The sequence below is a fragment of the Calypte anna genome, chromosome 3 (genome assembly GCF_003957555.1).
Source record: "Calypte anna isolate BGI_N300 chromosome 3, bCalAnn1_v1.p, whole genome shotgun sequence".
In the NCBI taxonomy this organism is placed as follows: domain Eukaryota; kingdom Metazoa; phylum Chordata; class Aves; order Apodiformes; family Trochilidae; genus Calypte; species Calypte anna.
The window spans coordinates 66,078,694-66,090,943 of NC_044246.1; the positions used below are offsets into that span (position 1 = coordinate 66,078,694).

Consider the following 12,250-nt stretch of genomic DNA (forward strand, 5'->3'; position numbering starts at 1 on the left):
AGAAGGGCACTGTGTAACTTCTCTTAAGAAGAATTAATAGAGGAAGAACATTGAATAAAGTAATTAGAGAGTGGTCAGAGTACATGAAATGGAAATTGAGATTTACATTGACAGTTCTAATCAGTAATAGTCACGTGTTACCTTGTGATGTGTGTTCTGTATCTCATCAGTGCTTGCCCTAATCATCCTATAGTATCTAATTGATTTCCTTTAGTGATTAAGGTTATTTCAGAGATCTGTTGCCAGAGGTTTGGGAGGTACATAATCACTGGATTTGCTTGCATTCTTTAAAGTATATAGCCTTTCCAAAGCTTTCTTCCCTTTCTGCTCACTTCTTTATTATCAACCTCTACATGTGGAATATTAAGTCTTCAAGGCTGAATACAAGGCTAGGATAAAATTTTGATTTTTCTCTATTCAGCAATAGAGATGGGTGATAGAGAAAGATACCTGTTTGAAATACAGATGTCTGCCTGACCTCTGTCTATTGGTTCTTGACCTCGCTTTAAATTTGAAATTGTATAAAGTTTCTTGGAAATTTGCTTGATAGAAGTGACACATGGGAGAGTTTGAAGCATTCTGGTCAGTCTTGTGCTGGTAACTGCAGGAGCAGAAAATTTATGTGTACAGTTTGTGGTTTATGTGTTGAAAAGTTATTTCTGCTGCATAATGGTGTGTATCATTTGTTTTGGGAAAGTACTTGCTTGTTCTTTAGCAGGCATTTGCAGATGATACTTCGATCACAGCATTAAGCAACCTAAACCTCTTCCTTTATCACATCAGCTATAAGCCACCTTGTACGACCTTGGCAAAAACCAAATTTTCTGTAATTTTAGACCAAGGAGATTATTACGGCCTGATGCAGTTTATGAAGTAAAGTTGTGTGAAGGCAAATATTAAGAACTCTGAGAATTATTGTTGAGTTGTTCTAATAGTAATGTCAGATAAATTACTACAGAAAGTTAAATTTTTCATAAGTGTGATAGACTCAATTTTTCTGCAAAGCGTAATGAAGAAGCTTTCCCAATGTCACTTTCTTCTGTAAGGTTGTATCTAGTGAAAAATACTGTATATTGCTGCCTCTTTTTTCTTTCAGATCCAAATTATGTGTGGGTGCATATGCAGATATAGGTATATGCATATGTTTTTATCTATATAATTAAGATCCCTTAAATAGGGAGAAAAGCATATGAAATAGTTTATTTTTGGGTTAGAAGACATTCATACTCTAAGTAGTTTGAATGCCTTCATAATGCAGAGTTGGGGCACCTTGAAGTAGGCAGAGCAGAAATTTTCCCAGAATGTGTTGAGGGCTGTGTGCCTGTAGCTCCTCATTGGGTGTAAATGGGTCAAATTTAGAAAGTCTCAAAGGGCATAAGGATTTTTAGAAGCCTTAAAAAGCACACCCACAAAAAGTGAAGTTGTTCATGTGTGTGATCTAGCTAAAGTATTGAGGAACTTACCAACTCCATGAAGAGGCATTGCTTTACCCCATTCAGAAAAGATGTCTCTTGACTGAAACTGACAATGTAGGTCATGCACAGCATTGTAACAAAAGGCTCTAAACACTGTTGTGCACAGAAGTAGTGTGGTTTTAATGCATGTAGCGGGTAGAAAGAGAATAGCAGGATGGTTGGCACGCAGCCCTAGTCCCAGTGCCACCCCCTCTCACCACAGGATCCATGCATCAGGAGTTGCAGTGGAGGTCTCTTTTCCCTTTGAGGTGACTTTCCTAGAGGACAGTGCAGAGAAGTGCTGGAACTTCAGAGGAGCATCACAATGATACAGATCAGCAAGAGGCAAATTAAAATGAGGCAGAAATTCACAAAGAGCTCTTGGAGCCTTTGGCGTGCTTGTGGGTTGACCTCGATAGTTGAGGCTCTCCTCAGAGCAGAGCGGGTTATGTGCTGGACCTTCTCCATGGCAACAGGAAAGCAGAGGTTTTAGGAGGGCAGGAAAGAAGGAAAGCTGTCAGGAACAGTGCAAAATGCCTCTTATCTTCTCTTTTTGTTTTAGATAGTCTTTGTGGAGCTGAGAAAGCAGGAAAGTGAAGAGTTAGACATGCAGAAGTATTTCAATGAGTGCAAATGGAAATAGTTTAGAAGTTCTAAGAAGCTTGAAGTAAATAGGTTGCCTTTACAGTGCTTTTACTTTAACACAGAATTTGGTAGTTCTGAATTGTGGTTCTCTTCCTGAAGGCTACCAAGCACCTGCTTCTTAGCAGTGGTGAAAAATTGTAAAGTGGAAATTATGGATGTGTGGGGCTTACTCAGATCATTGCTTTAGATCCTAATCTCTCAATCTTTCACAGCTGCAGATAAGGCCAGGGATTCTTTCTTTCTTTACCTGCTTTATTTACTCTAGCCTGATGATATTGATAGTCACAGACCTTTCAGCCAGGAGATGTGGATATAAGTGGTGACTGATAGTGACCTGAATTAACAGTACCTTATTTTGGAAGGGAGGAAAAGAAATTTTGTTAAAGCATTTGTCTTTTGTGTACACTCTCTGGGCTCTGGGCTGTGTGTGACCTGCTGCAGCAACATACCTGTCTTCTTCCCTCTCTTCTGGGCTGCCCTTAAAAGGATTGGAACAACATGAGTTTTTACCTGCATATGTGCACAAGTGCATTTCTGTGTACAGCATTAGATTTATTGCACATATACAAGCAGCTACACTGCTGCATTGCTGCATATGTTTGCACAGAATCATTGGAGTGGGAAGGGACCTCTGGAGATTGTCCAACCTCCCTTCAAGGGGCAGGAAGCCGAATCTTTGAAGTGCTTCTGTAAAAGGAAGCAACCAACTTAGCCCAGCCTAGCTGGTTGGGCATCATAGATGCAAGGTCAGTACAGGTGGGGGGAGAAAGTGAGATTGCTCAGGGAGGGGAAAAAATATTCTTCTCTACAGAACGGGTGAGGGATGCTTCTGAATGAGCAGGCAACAGGTCAAAAGTCTCAGTCAAGCTGTCACACTGATAACTAGTTTTTTGAACACACAGTAACAGGGAGGCAATAAGAAAGGATCTTAGGGAAGAAAATGCAAGTTAAAAATGTATACCTTTTATGGCTAGAAAGCAGTGTAGAGAAGGGATGAGGAAATGTCAAAATAGTTTTCTTGATTTGAAAGCTCATATGAAATTGTAAATTTCCAAGACACCTACATGCTGTTTTACCTACTAGGTCTGTGGGACGTGTTTTCTTATAAGCAAAAGAAGCAAATTTTGTCTGTATTTCAACAAGTTTGTCTTTTAAAGTGCATGGCTTCGACTATTAAACACATACCTTCCTTGTTACTCCTCCATGGTGCTGTCACCCACCTAAAATGTGCATAAAGAGAAACAGATTCAGTAACACAGTTGCATGTGGGTGGCTATGGAGGCCAAAAAGGACAGCCTGAAACATAATTACACTGACATGAAGGCTGATCATTGCAACAAAAATAGTAGCTCTGCTCTTTAGCCCCCTGTGTTTTAGGTTGGTATTAAGAAATATCATGCATACAGACATCACTTCTTGAAAGGGAAGTGCAACAAAAGGGTAAGGTATAGTTGACCTTTTTTTAAAGTTAAATGGAGTTTTACTCATGTGTGACAAGACCAGGATTGCACAAGAGAAACTGCTGGCTGCAATGCTGTGCAGTAGTGTGTTTAATCCAGTGTTGGTAATTCATGCACAGCATGAATCTGCAAGGAGCAGTCACATGGGTGTCCCTGTATGTTACTGCGTAGGGGATCCTCTATACCTGATGCCCTAGAATGAGTCCCTGATCACAGTCACTGCTTCCTCCTTCACTAACGTGTGACTGTTTCCCTGATTTGTATTAGGTTATTTTTGTCTTTGTTCCTGGATGTCCTTCACAATGAGAAGAGGTATGTGACCAAAGTGAAAACTGTGGGCCACGCTTGTTCTGGGTGCAACTGCATTGACTCCATTGAAGTCACATGTGATAAATTTGGCTCCTTTAGAAATGCCACAACAATTTTAGACACAGCTTGTTTCCTGTCATATGTTTACTAAATGAAGCAGTGATATCAGTGGAATAGAAGAAGTTTGACATGTTTGATTTGTTGCTGTCCCATACAACCAAGTGAAGCCCTGAAAAGGCATTGTTAAAAAGTGATAATGTGTAATAGTCTGTTGCATAGATTTTCACAGTGGGATGTCCCCAAGCCCCAGTATTCAGTTTCATCCACTGCAAATAAGTGTCTTAATAACCATAAACATAGTGATGCAAGAAGTACCTTAAAATTACATGATACTTGGTCTAGTAAGTGTTTGGAACTGTTACCAAAATGAAATGACGTGGCCTAAGAAATTGTTGGGACAGTTTGTGTGAGTAGTGGGATATTCCTAGGCAGGAAGAGGCATTCTCTGCCTGTGAGGAGGAGGTAAGTTTTAGATTAATGTGTATAGTGCTGAAGCAAAGAACCCTGCATACAGGACTGAATGCTGTGAGTTGAATTAAGCCTGGAGCCCTCTGTCACAATTGTCTGTGGATTGTGTGGACCCCTGAGAGGACATTGCAGAGTTTTAAAGGTCTGCCCAAGCACAGCAGCTGCAGGTGATGTGTGAAGGGGTGCTTGTCGTCTTTGCTGGCTGTCCTGTCTTAGTGTATACATCTTGTTCCAGGTTGCATTGCTTTATTTTGAAACCTGCTGTAAAATACCTTCTCACTGGCAATGTGAAACCTCTGCAGTTTAGCCCTCCAAGTCTGAAAATCCTTATTTTTCATATGAAAGTTGAGGAGTGAGAAGGGAGTGAGGAAGGAAGCAGTCTGAATTAAATCTAGGGAACTCCGAGCTTCACTACTGTCAGTTTAGTTCAATGAGTAAAAGTGATAAAACAGAAATTGCTCACAAAATTTCAAGTACAGAAGTGATTCATAAAGGTATGTCATGATTTTTATTTTTTTTTTTATTCTTAAAAAAATTAAGTAGGATGGAGGGTAGTGTTTACCCCAGCAACTGAATTTGATATTTACCTATGCTAGGAATGCAGAATTCTGCTTATTCTGATTTTAGGCTGAGTTACACTAATCAAATGAAGAAGGGTCTTAAGAGTATTACCTAATTCAACAGCTTGTCTGAAGAAGAAAAAAAAAGTTGATTTTTAAATTTTACTTTTTTTTTTTTTTCTTAAAGGAGAAAGCAGAGTAGTAAGAAAGGGCTGGAGGTCAAAAACAAAGACTGGGATGGATGAAGGCAGGAATGCAGGCAGCAATTAAGCAGAGGACAGATGGACTGAGAAAAGCAGAAAAATAAAATGAGCAGGGTAAGAGTATTGGAGTGTGGAAAAAGAGCAGGAATTGCTCAAAGAGAAGGAAAATGGCAGCTGGCATACACTGTCACTGAAGACAGTTTGTGGCATATGATGTATTTTTTTCAAACACGTGCAGAAAGCATTTCCTTTCCTAGTGAAAGAAGCAATAATTCAAGTCATAGAGAGTGCTGGTAATAGGAAAAGCAAACTAATTTTATTCTTTTTACATGTTTTAAAGAAGTCTGTTTTATACTGAAATGCCAATGTTTTTCATGTGTTTGTGAGAGGATGAGGGAAGACTCACACTTTGGATTATATTCCTAGTGCAGTAACTTTCTCTTCAGAGACAAACTCCTTTCTCCAATGCACACTCTGAGTACCTAACACCTTTTAAAGTTGGTTTTTAGGTTCTGGTGGTTCAAATGACACTACTTATTAATAGGAATTGGGTTAAGTGGAATTCAAACTGAAGTAAAAATGGAAATACATCTCGCATTTATAAAAGTAGAAGGGGACATTGCAAGTGGTGTTTTAAACCTTTTTAGCAGCTCAGGGCACAAGGACATGGGATTGATTAAAAGAAGCAGCTTCTGAGAAGTAACTTGATGCCAGGAAAGTTGTCTTAAGCCATGTATCAGTTTCTAGAAAGCAAAAGCAATCTTCCAGTTCTAAAGTGTTTTGCAGCTTAGGGAATATAACATTACTTTAATTGGGGATCTTTTGTTTCTCCAGTTGGGATACTTTTCTACTCCTAAATTGAGTTATTTTTAAAACAAATAAGGGAAGCTTTTTTATAACTGTAATCTTATCTGATTATAAATTTATTTTACTGAGTTTCATGTTGTACAGCGAAGACACTATATTCCTAACTTTTTCAGTGGATGAGAAGTTAATGCAACCTTTTAAAATAAAAATGTGGTCTGTGGATTGGAATCTCTCTAAATACAAACAACATAGTTGTCTTGAGAAATGAATGGTTAAAAAAAACACAAAACAGGCAATTGTTACTGAAATAAATACAGTATTAAAACTAAATACAGTAAATTAAATACAGTATTTCACATCTGATCTCTGTAGCATTTGTCACTTGTCATGTAGCACATATAGTCATGACTGTCAGCTGCTCTTACTCAGGGTTTGGACGTCTGTGACATGGGATGTTATAGGCATGAAATTTTTAGATTTTATTTAGCAGCTGAGCCAAATTGCCATCTACTTTAAATTACGTAACTCTATGGCAGGATAGAACTAAGATGAACTGGCATCCAACCTGCTATAGTTAGGGATGCATTCCAGTAAAGAGCTGCCTACAACAGTTAAGTTTCTATGAAACTTCAATCTGTGTTTGTTTACATAAACTCTGTATTTTAAAGGTGCCTTATGCACTGTATGTGTTAGCAGAGAGATTCCCTATGTGGTAGAATACAGCCAAACTCCTCTTTATTTTAAAATACATTTTAGGAAAGTTTAACCTTGAAAAAAACTGTCTCAGAAGCTTCTTGCTCACTGTGTGAGTTGGTTTGAAGGCATTGGGAGCTCTGAAGTAACTGGGAGTTTGCTTCTGCTGTCTGGAAACAGCTTCTAGAGAACTTTGTAACAGGTTGTTTGCCTTTGGTGTAACAGGTTGTCCAGATTTCGTCCAGTACTTGTCTACTCACGACTAGCACAAGGCTTTTGAGCACGAAACCAAGCACCTTCATGTGTTTTAGTGTGATGTAGACCAGTCAGCAATAGCAAAAGAAATTACCTGCTTGTTCAGGAACAGGGAAAACATTCCTCAAAAAATTAAGGTCTGTATTAAGTCAGTATTTTCTAAAACCAGAACCTTAAGTAGACATGAGTCATATGGTGTGAATTGATGGAAAGGTGAAACATGTTTGTCAGGAGGAGAAATGCCTTAGGGACCTTCATATGCATGAATTGTATGCCTTTTAAAATGTGTATCTAACTATTAAAATGTCCTTCATGTGACGTGTTTCTGTTAGAGAAGTGCTTGGCTTTTTGTTTGCAGTGACTTTAAAGCTGGGTTTGTGTTTTATTGTATAGTGTGTATGCTCTTCCCATGATTGGAAGAAATAAATGGGTTATTTTTTGCATTCAGAATTCTGTTTATGGTGTAATAAGTCCTAGCTAAATGATTTCTATCTTATTAGGAGCATTCTGTGGCAAGTTACAGTTAAAATTTTCTCCAGCAGGATAAAATAAACCTTTAAAGGAGTTCACAGCACTAATACTATATGAATTCTGTAGCTTTATCTGCAGTTTGAGTACCTTGATAAAATTTCAGTTCTAATGCTACTATAAACTACTTAAATTTTGCCTTAAGGGTACTTTTTTATCATTCAGCAAAAAAAAAGTTTTGCTCTCTTACTCTGTTAGATCAGAAAAATGCTTTTCTGACTTAAATTGTGAAAGAGCTTTACCTCTGCTGGGCTGAGGAATCACAGCTTTGGGGGAAAAAAAGTGTCTATACTAAACCTTAAGTGAATTACTCTTTTTCTGGATTTTGTATTTGAAAAGACACAACAAAAAAACCAAAACAAAACCAACACAACAAAATGTATTAACTTGAAAAGGAGAGACAAAGGTCTGACAAAAATGATGAAAGCTTCTCACCTTCTGGTGTAATGCTACCTGGATGTATCACCTACCCAAAGACAGTTAGTGTCTCACCATCATGTAGGAAAATCTCATTTTATGGACCTTATTGTCCCTCTAATATGTTTCACACAGCATTACACTTTGACTTAGCTTAGAGTTGTAATGCCTACATCTCCATATCTTTTGTTAAAGAATTAACCTGAATTAATCTGAAGAGTTGTTTTTGTAGAAAACGACAGCTACACTGCCTTGCAGTAAGAATTAAAAGCATGAAAGAACAGAGATTCCTAAGATTTAAAAGCATAAAAGAAGAAAAGTTCCTAAGATTTAAAAGCATAAAAGAGAAGAGGTTCCTTACCTCTGGTGAGACTGCTAGTGAAGCACAGAGGAGCTGCCCTGGGCTTTTGGAAGTGTCTGTAGATCACTGGCAACTTGTCTGAGTCTGTGATCAAATTGTGGGAACAATTGAAGTTGGCTGAGGGGAAAAAATAACAAAGTTTCAGAGGCAGGACTCCTGGTGTCATTCAGCAGCTCACCACTTGTGATTGGTCCTGTTTTTGCCTTCTGACCCAGGCAGTCGCTGCTCTAAACTTGTTTGCAGCAGTAATATGTTAAACATGGGGAACATCTTCCTCCTGGTGAAGGATTGCGTGACAGGAGACCACCTGTGCAGCCTTGGGACAAAGGAATCTGAGAAGCTGCACACTTCAGTGGGGTAGCAAAGCTGCTTGCTTACACCCTGCCTTGTCTTAAACAAGAACTTAAATGGCAATTTGTTCAGGGAGCTGCTTTGGATGTGTTATTTTTGCTACAGCAATGTTTTTTCATCATAAAACCCCTAAATCTGGTGTTGGTGATCATGTTTCATATAGGTGCATTTTTCTTTTTAATGATTTTCTTTAGTACAATAGATTTCTTGAACTACATATGTATAGTTTTCATACTTCTGTTACCTAGCTATGTTCAGTTTACAGTATATGATGTGGGGTTTTTTCTTCTGACAATACTCAAAGAAATATTCCTGTAATTCAAGTCTCTTGTAACATTTCAAATTAAATTGTGGGTTAATGGACTTTTTTTTTTTTTTCCCAGGTAAAACCTGGCATATGAAAGTTAATTTTTGAAATTTATTGTTCCTATATTATAAGAGGTATTTACCTTTCCTTTACAAAACACATACTATTTTTTTATCCCCCTCCCTCTTCCTGTGGCTGGAAACTGCCTGAGTGATTTTTGAGGACCCATTTTGATTGTTTGGATAGTAGTAGCAGTAGGATGCTACTTTGCAAGTTGCCTTATGTGTATTATCCTGTGCTGGGATATGACAAATGAGGCCACAGTGCATATACAGAGTAGGTTTTATGCATCTGAGAAGTGAAGGATTTAATAGAGGTGAAAATGTTGAACTGGTGAGTGTGTGAGCATCCAGCACCAGGCTTAGTTTATGCCCTTGTCTGATTTGGAAATAGCAGGGGAAAAAAAAAAGGAGACCTAGCCTAACTAGGAACACTTACAGATCTGGTTTTGGCAATAAATGTTCAGCAAAGATTAGTGCTTGGCTTTGAGCAGGAAACTGAAGATGGTGGGGATTTATTCTTTTGTTTATCTTGGGTTTTGGTTTTGGGTGTTTTTGTTTGGTTGGTTTTGTTTTGTTTTTTTCACTCCCTGTAAGCCCTCCTGAGATAGACACTTGCAAACCAGGGACAAAAAGACCTTGGGGATGATGTGCCACCTTCTTTCAAGGGAAGTGAGGTTTATCTCTTCTGCAAAATTTGTTATAGTATAGTTGAAATCAGAAACTCAGTTTTAGTATAATAAATCTGCCTCCTTTGTTTTATCCTCTAATATCAAACCCAGGAAATTTAGGGTCACACATTTCAGTTGAAACTTAATTGAATATTTCCACAGTAAGAAGTGATAGTTCTTTGCCACTGCACAGGATTTCATAACTTACTTATAGTGACATTATTAACATTATAAATCTAGCACAGTCAAGCTAACTGTTGGGCCTTTTGTGAGGCAAGATTCATGTTTTTATTGCATGCTGTCAACTAGTAAAGTACTGCTATCATTGTACTGTTTGCTTTTTGTAAGATGTAATATGAAACTTGTACTATTGCAATGCACCTCTGTACTTTGTCATTAAAGATTCCAGTTCCTCGCTTTTACCAAGTCACTGTAAAATGATAATTTCGTTTAGTTACTCCACCCCCAATTCTCAGCTTCTCTCTTTTTTGGTGAATTGGGCCTAATCATAATTTTGGAGCTTTTTAGAAACGAGATCTCTTAAAACTGCTGTAGTTGTTTGTTTGCTGCTGATGCAGTCATAGCTTATAGTGATACTTATATTGTGCAAGGTAAGGCATTAATAAAAATAGAATCTCATTGGAAATCTAAACTTCAGATAAGAAATTTTAAGATGGAAAACATCTTTCTTAAATAACATGTACAAATTCAAGACACATGAATTTTGTAGATCTTATGTCAATACTATTTCTCAGACAAGAAGTTTGTTTGAGTACCCTCTCTTCAGAATACTTTTGTGGTTCAGTTTAGTATCATACTCCCATGTAGTGCACAAGGTGGGGTTCTGAGACAGATTCCAAAGTGCTGCTCATGGGATGTGTTAGTCTGACAGGTACAGACAGCATATATGAGCACATCATTGTATTGTTTGATTCATCCTGGGTAAATAGGTCCAGACACTATTAGAGACCAGAAAGGAAAAGCTTTCAAAAAGGAATCTCATTGGGGGTTCTGTTCTACTTTATTTTGTTCTGAGGAACAAAAACATGCAGCTGTTGCTTGCTTGACCTTAAATAGAGATGGCCTGGGCTTTCTCCAATGGGATTAGAAATCTGCCACCAGAGCATGTTTCTTCTCATAAATTCAGTTAGAAATCTGGTTGATGCTTTGGACAATGTCTTAGAAAAAGTGTGTTATACTTCAGCATACTATCTCCTTTATTTAAATAATAATAAAAATTGTGTTCATGTTGGCAATAATTTCCTGGACTATTGTTGCCTTTTGTCTGCTATTTTTAAAAATTTCCGCTTCAGGCACTGGCCAGCTGATCAATCTGTGTAGTTTGATATATTGATATCTGCTCCATTGGTAGTAAGTGGCTCTGCATAGAAATGAACTATAGCCCAAGCCCAGCGATTTATTATACACAAATAAAGAACTTCAGCAGTCTGAGTACTCAATATTCCATGATGCTGCTCCAGTTTTCTCTCACACTGGAAATGTTCCTTTACTGTGTCACACTGCTAAGGTTCTTATGTCACACATTTGGTTTAAAAGTAACTAAAAATGTGGAGAAGGGAGTAGATGCTCTGACAAATGTCCACTGGTTTGTGGGTGTAGATGGGACAGAATGAAAGATTTTGGTATTGAAGCTTAACACTAGAGTGAGAGATTTCATTTTTGCAACCTGTGTTTTTGTGGCCTGATTCTGATGCTCCTTGCAGCATGTGTAATTGCTTGTAGCTGTCCAGATAGCAGCAAATGAGCCTTATGAGAAAGGGAAAGGACCCAGTGAATGTCTCCTTCAGTTACATTTGTACTGCAGGTCTAATACAATGTAAAGGGAGATGGGAAGCTTTTCTCCTAAAACTACAGGAAAAGCAATATTTTCAACTGGTGTGAACTGCATTCCAGATTTGCACCAGGTAAGGAGGACAGCCCAATCAATTTGGAAATAGTAACCTTCTTTATGCCTTTGAGCTTGCATGTTTGAATTTGATAGATTTATGGCTCATGTATTTGTATGTTTTACCTGGTGCATTCTTTCTCACTCACATCTCAAATTTCAGGTGTTTTTTTTAATGTCTATGTACAAAATGGCCTTTCTGACACTGCAGAATTTTCCTGCTTCTATTGTGAGACTTACAGTCTGTGTCATAGCAAACAGCTCTGCAGTAAACCTAGGTTTTGAAACTGACAAGAAGTACTTATTTTTCTTGTATTGGAAAATCATTAAATAAATTTGATCTTTGCATATTTTTCTTCATAATCAGTGAAGTGAGCTTACTTCTTGAAGGTGCAGTTTGTGAGGTGTGCTACTGTGAAGTAATTAAACATATACAAAATAATTTAATAGAAAAATATACAACTGAGGCTGAAATATTTCTCATTTGTGAAGTGGTGAAGGCTCTGGCAGGCTTAGTCTTGTTATTAACCAAAGATGTTTTTAGAAAGGTCAACTTGAATGTTTTCATTTCAGTTGCTGTTGCTGGCATGAACTTTTAACCATTAAAGTAGCTCACAGGGCTCAGAAATATGTAACGCCTGTTTATTGTCTTTGGTGCTTTGACCTCATGTTAGGAGAGAAGTAAGGGAATAAGAAATTTTGCCTGGCTCTTGCTCTGCAAATTCATAGCATCCTT

The 12,250-nt window shown here is 37.9% G+C and overlaps 2 protein-coding genes across 2 annotated transcripts in view; one reads left to right on the forward strand and one right to left on the reverse strand.

Moving 5' to 3' along the window:
- The window catches only part of CEP85L (centrosomal protein 85 like), a 105,877-nt gene that overhangs the window by 48,337 nt on the left and 45,290 nt on the right, over window positions 1-12,250 (forward strand). The window lies entirely within an intron of this gene.
- Window positions 1,616-8,299, reverse strand: PLN (phospholamban). The gene is made up of 3 exons (XM_008497340.2): window positions 8,221-8,299; window positions 3,285-3,319; window positions 1,616-2,031 (listed from the first exon to the last, which is right to left on the reverse strand). The coding sequence occupies exon 3, from the start codon at window positions 1,920-1,922 to the stop codon at window positions 1,764-1,766; it is 159 nt and encodes a 52-aa protein (XP_008495562.1). The 5' UTR covers window positions 1,923-2,031; window positions 3,285-3,319; window positions 8,221-8,299; the 3' UTR covers window positions 1,616-1,763.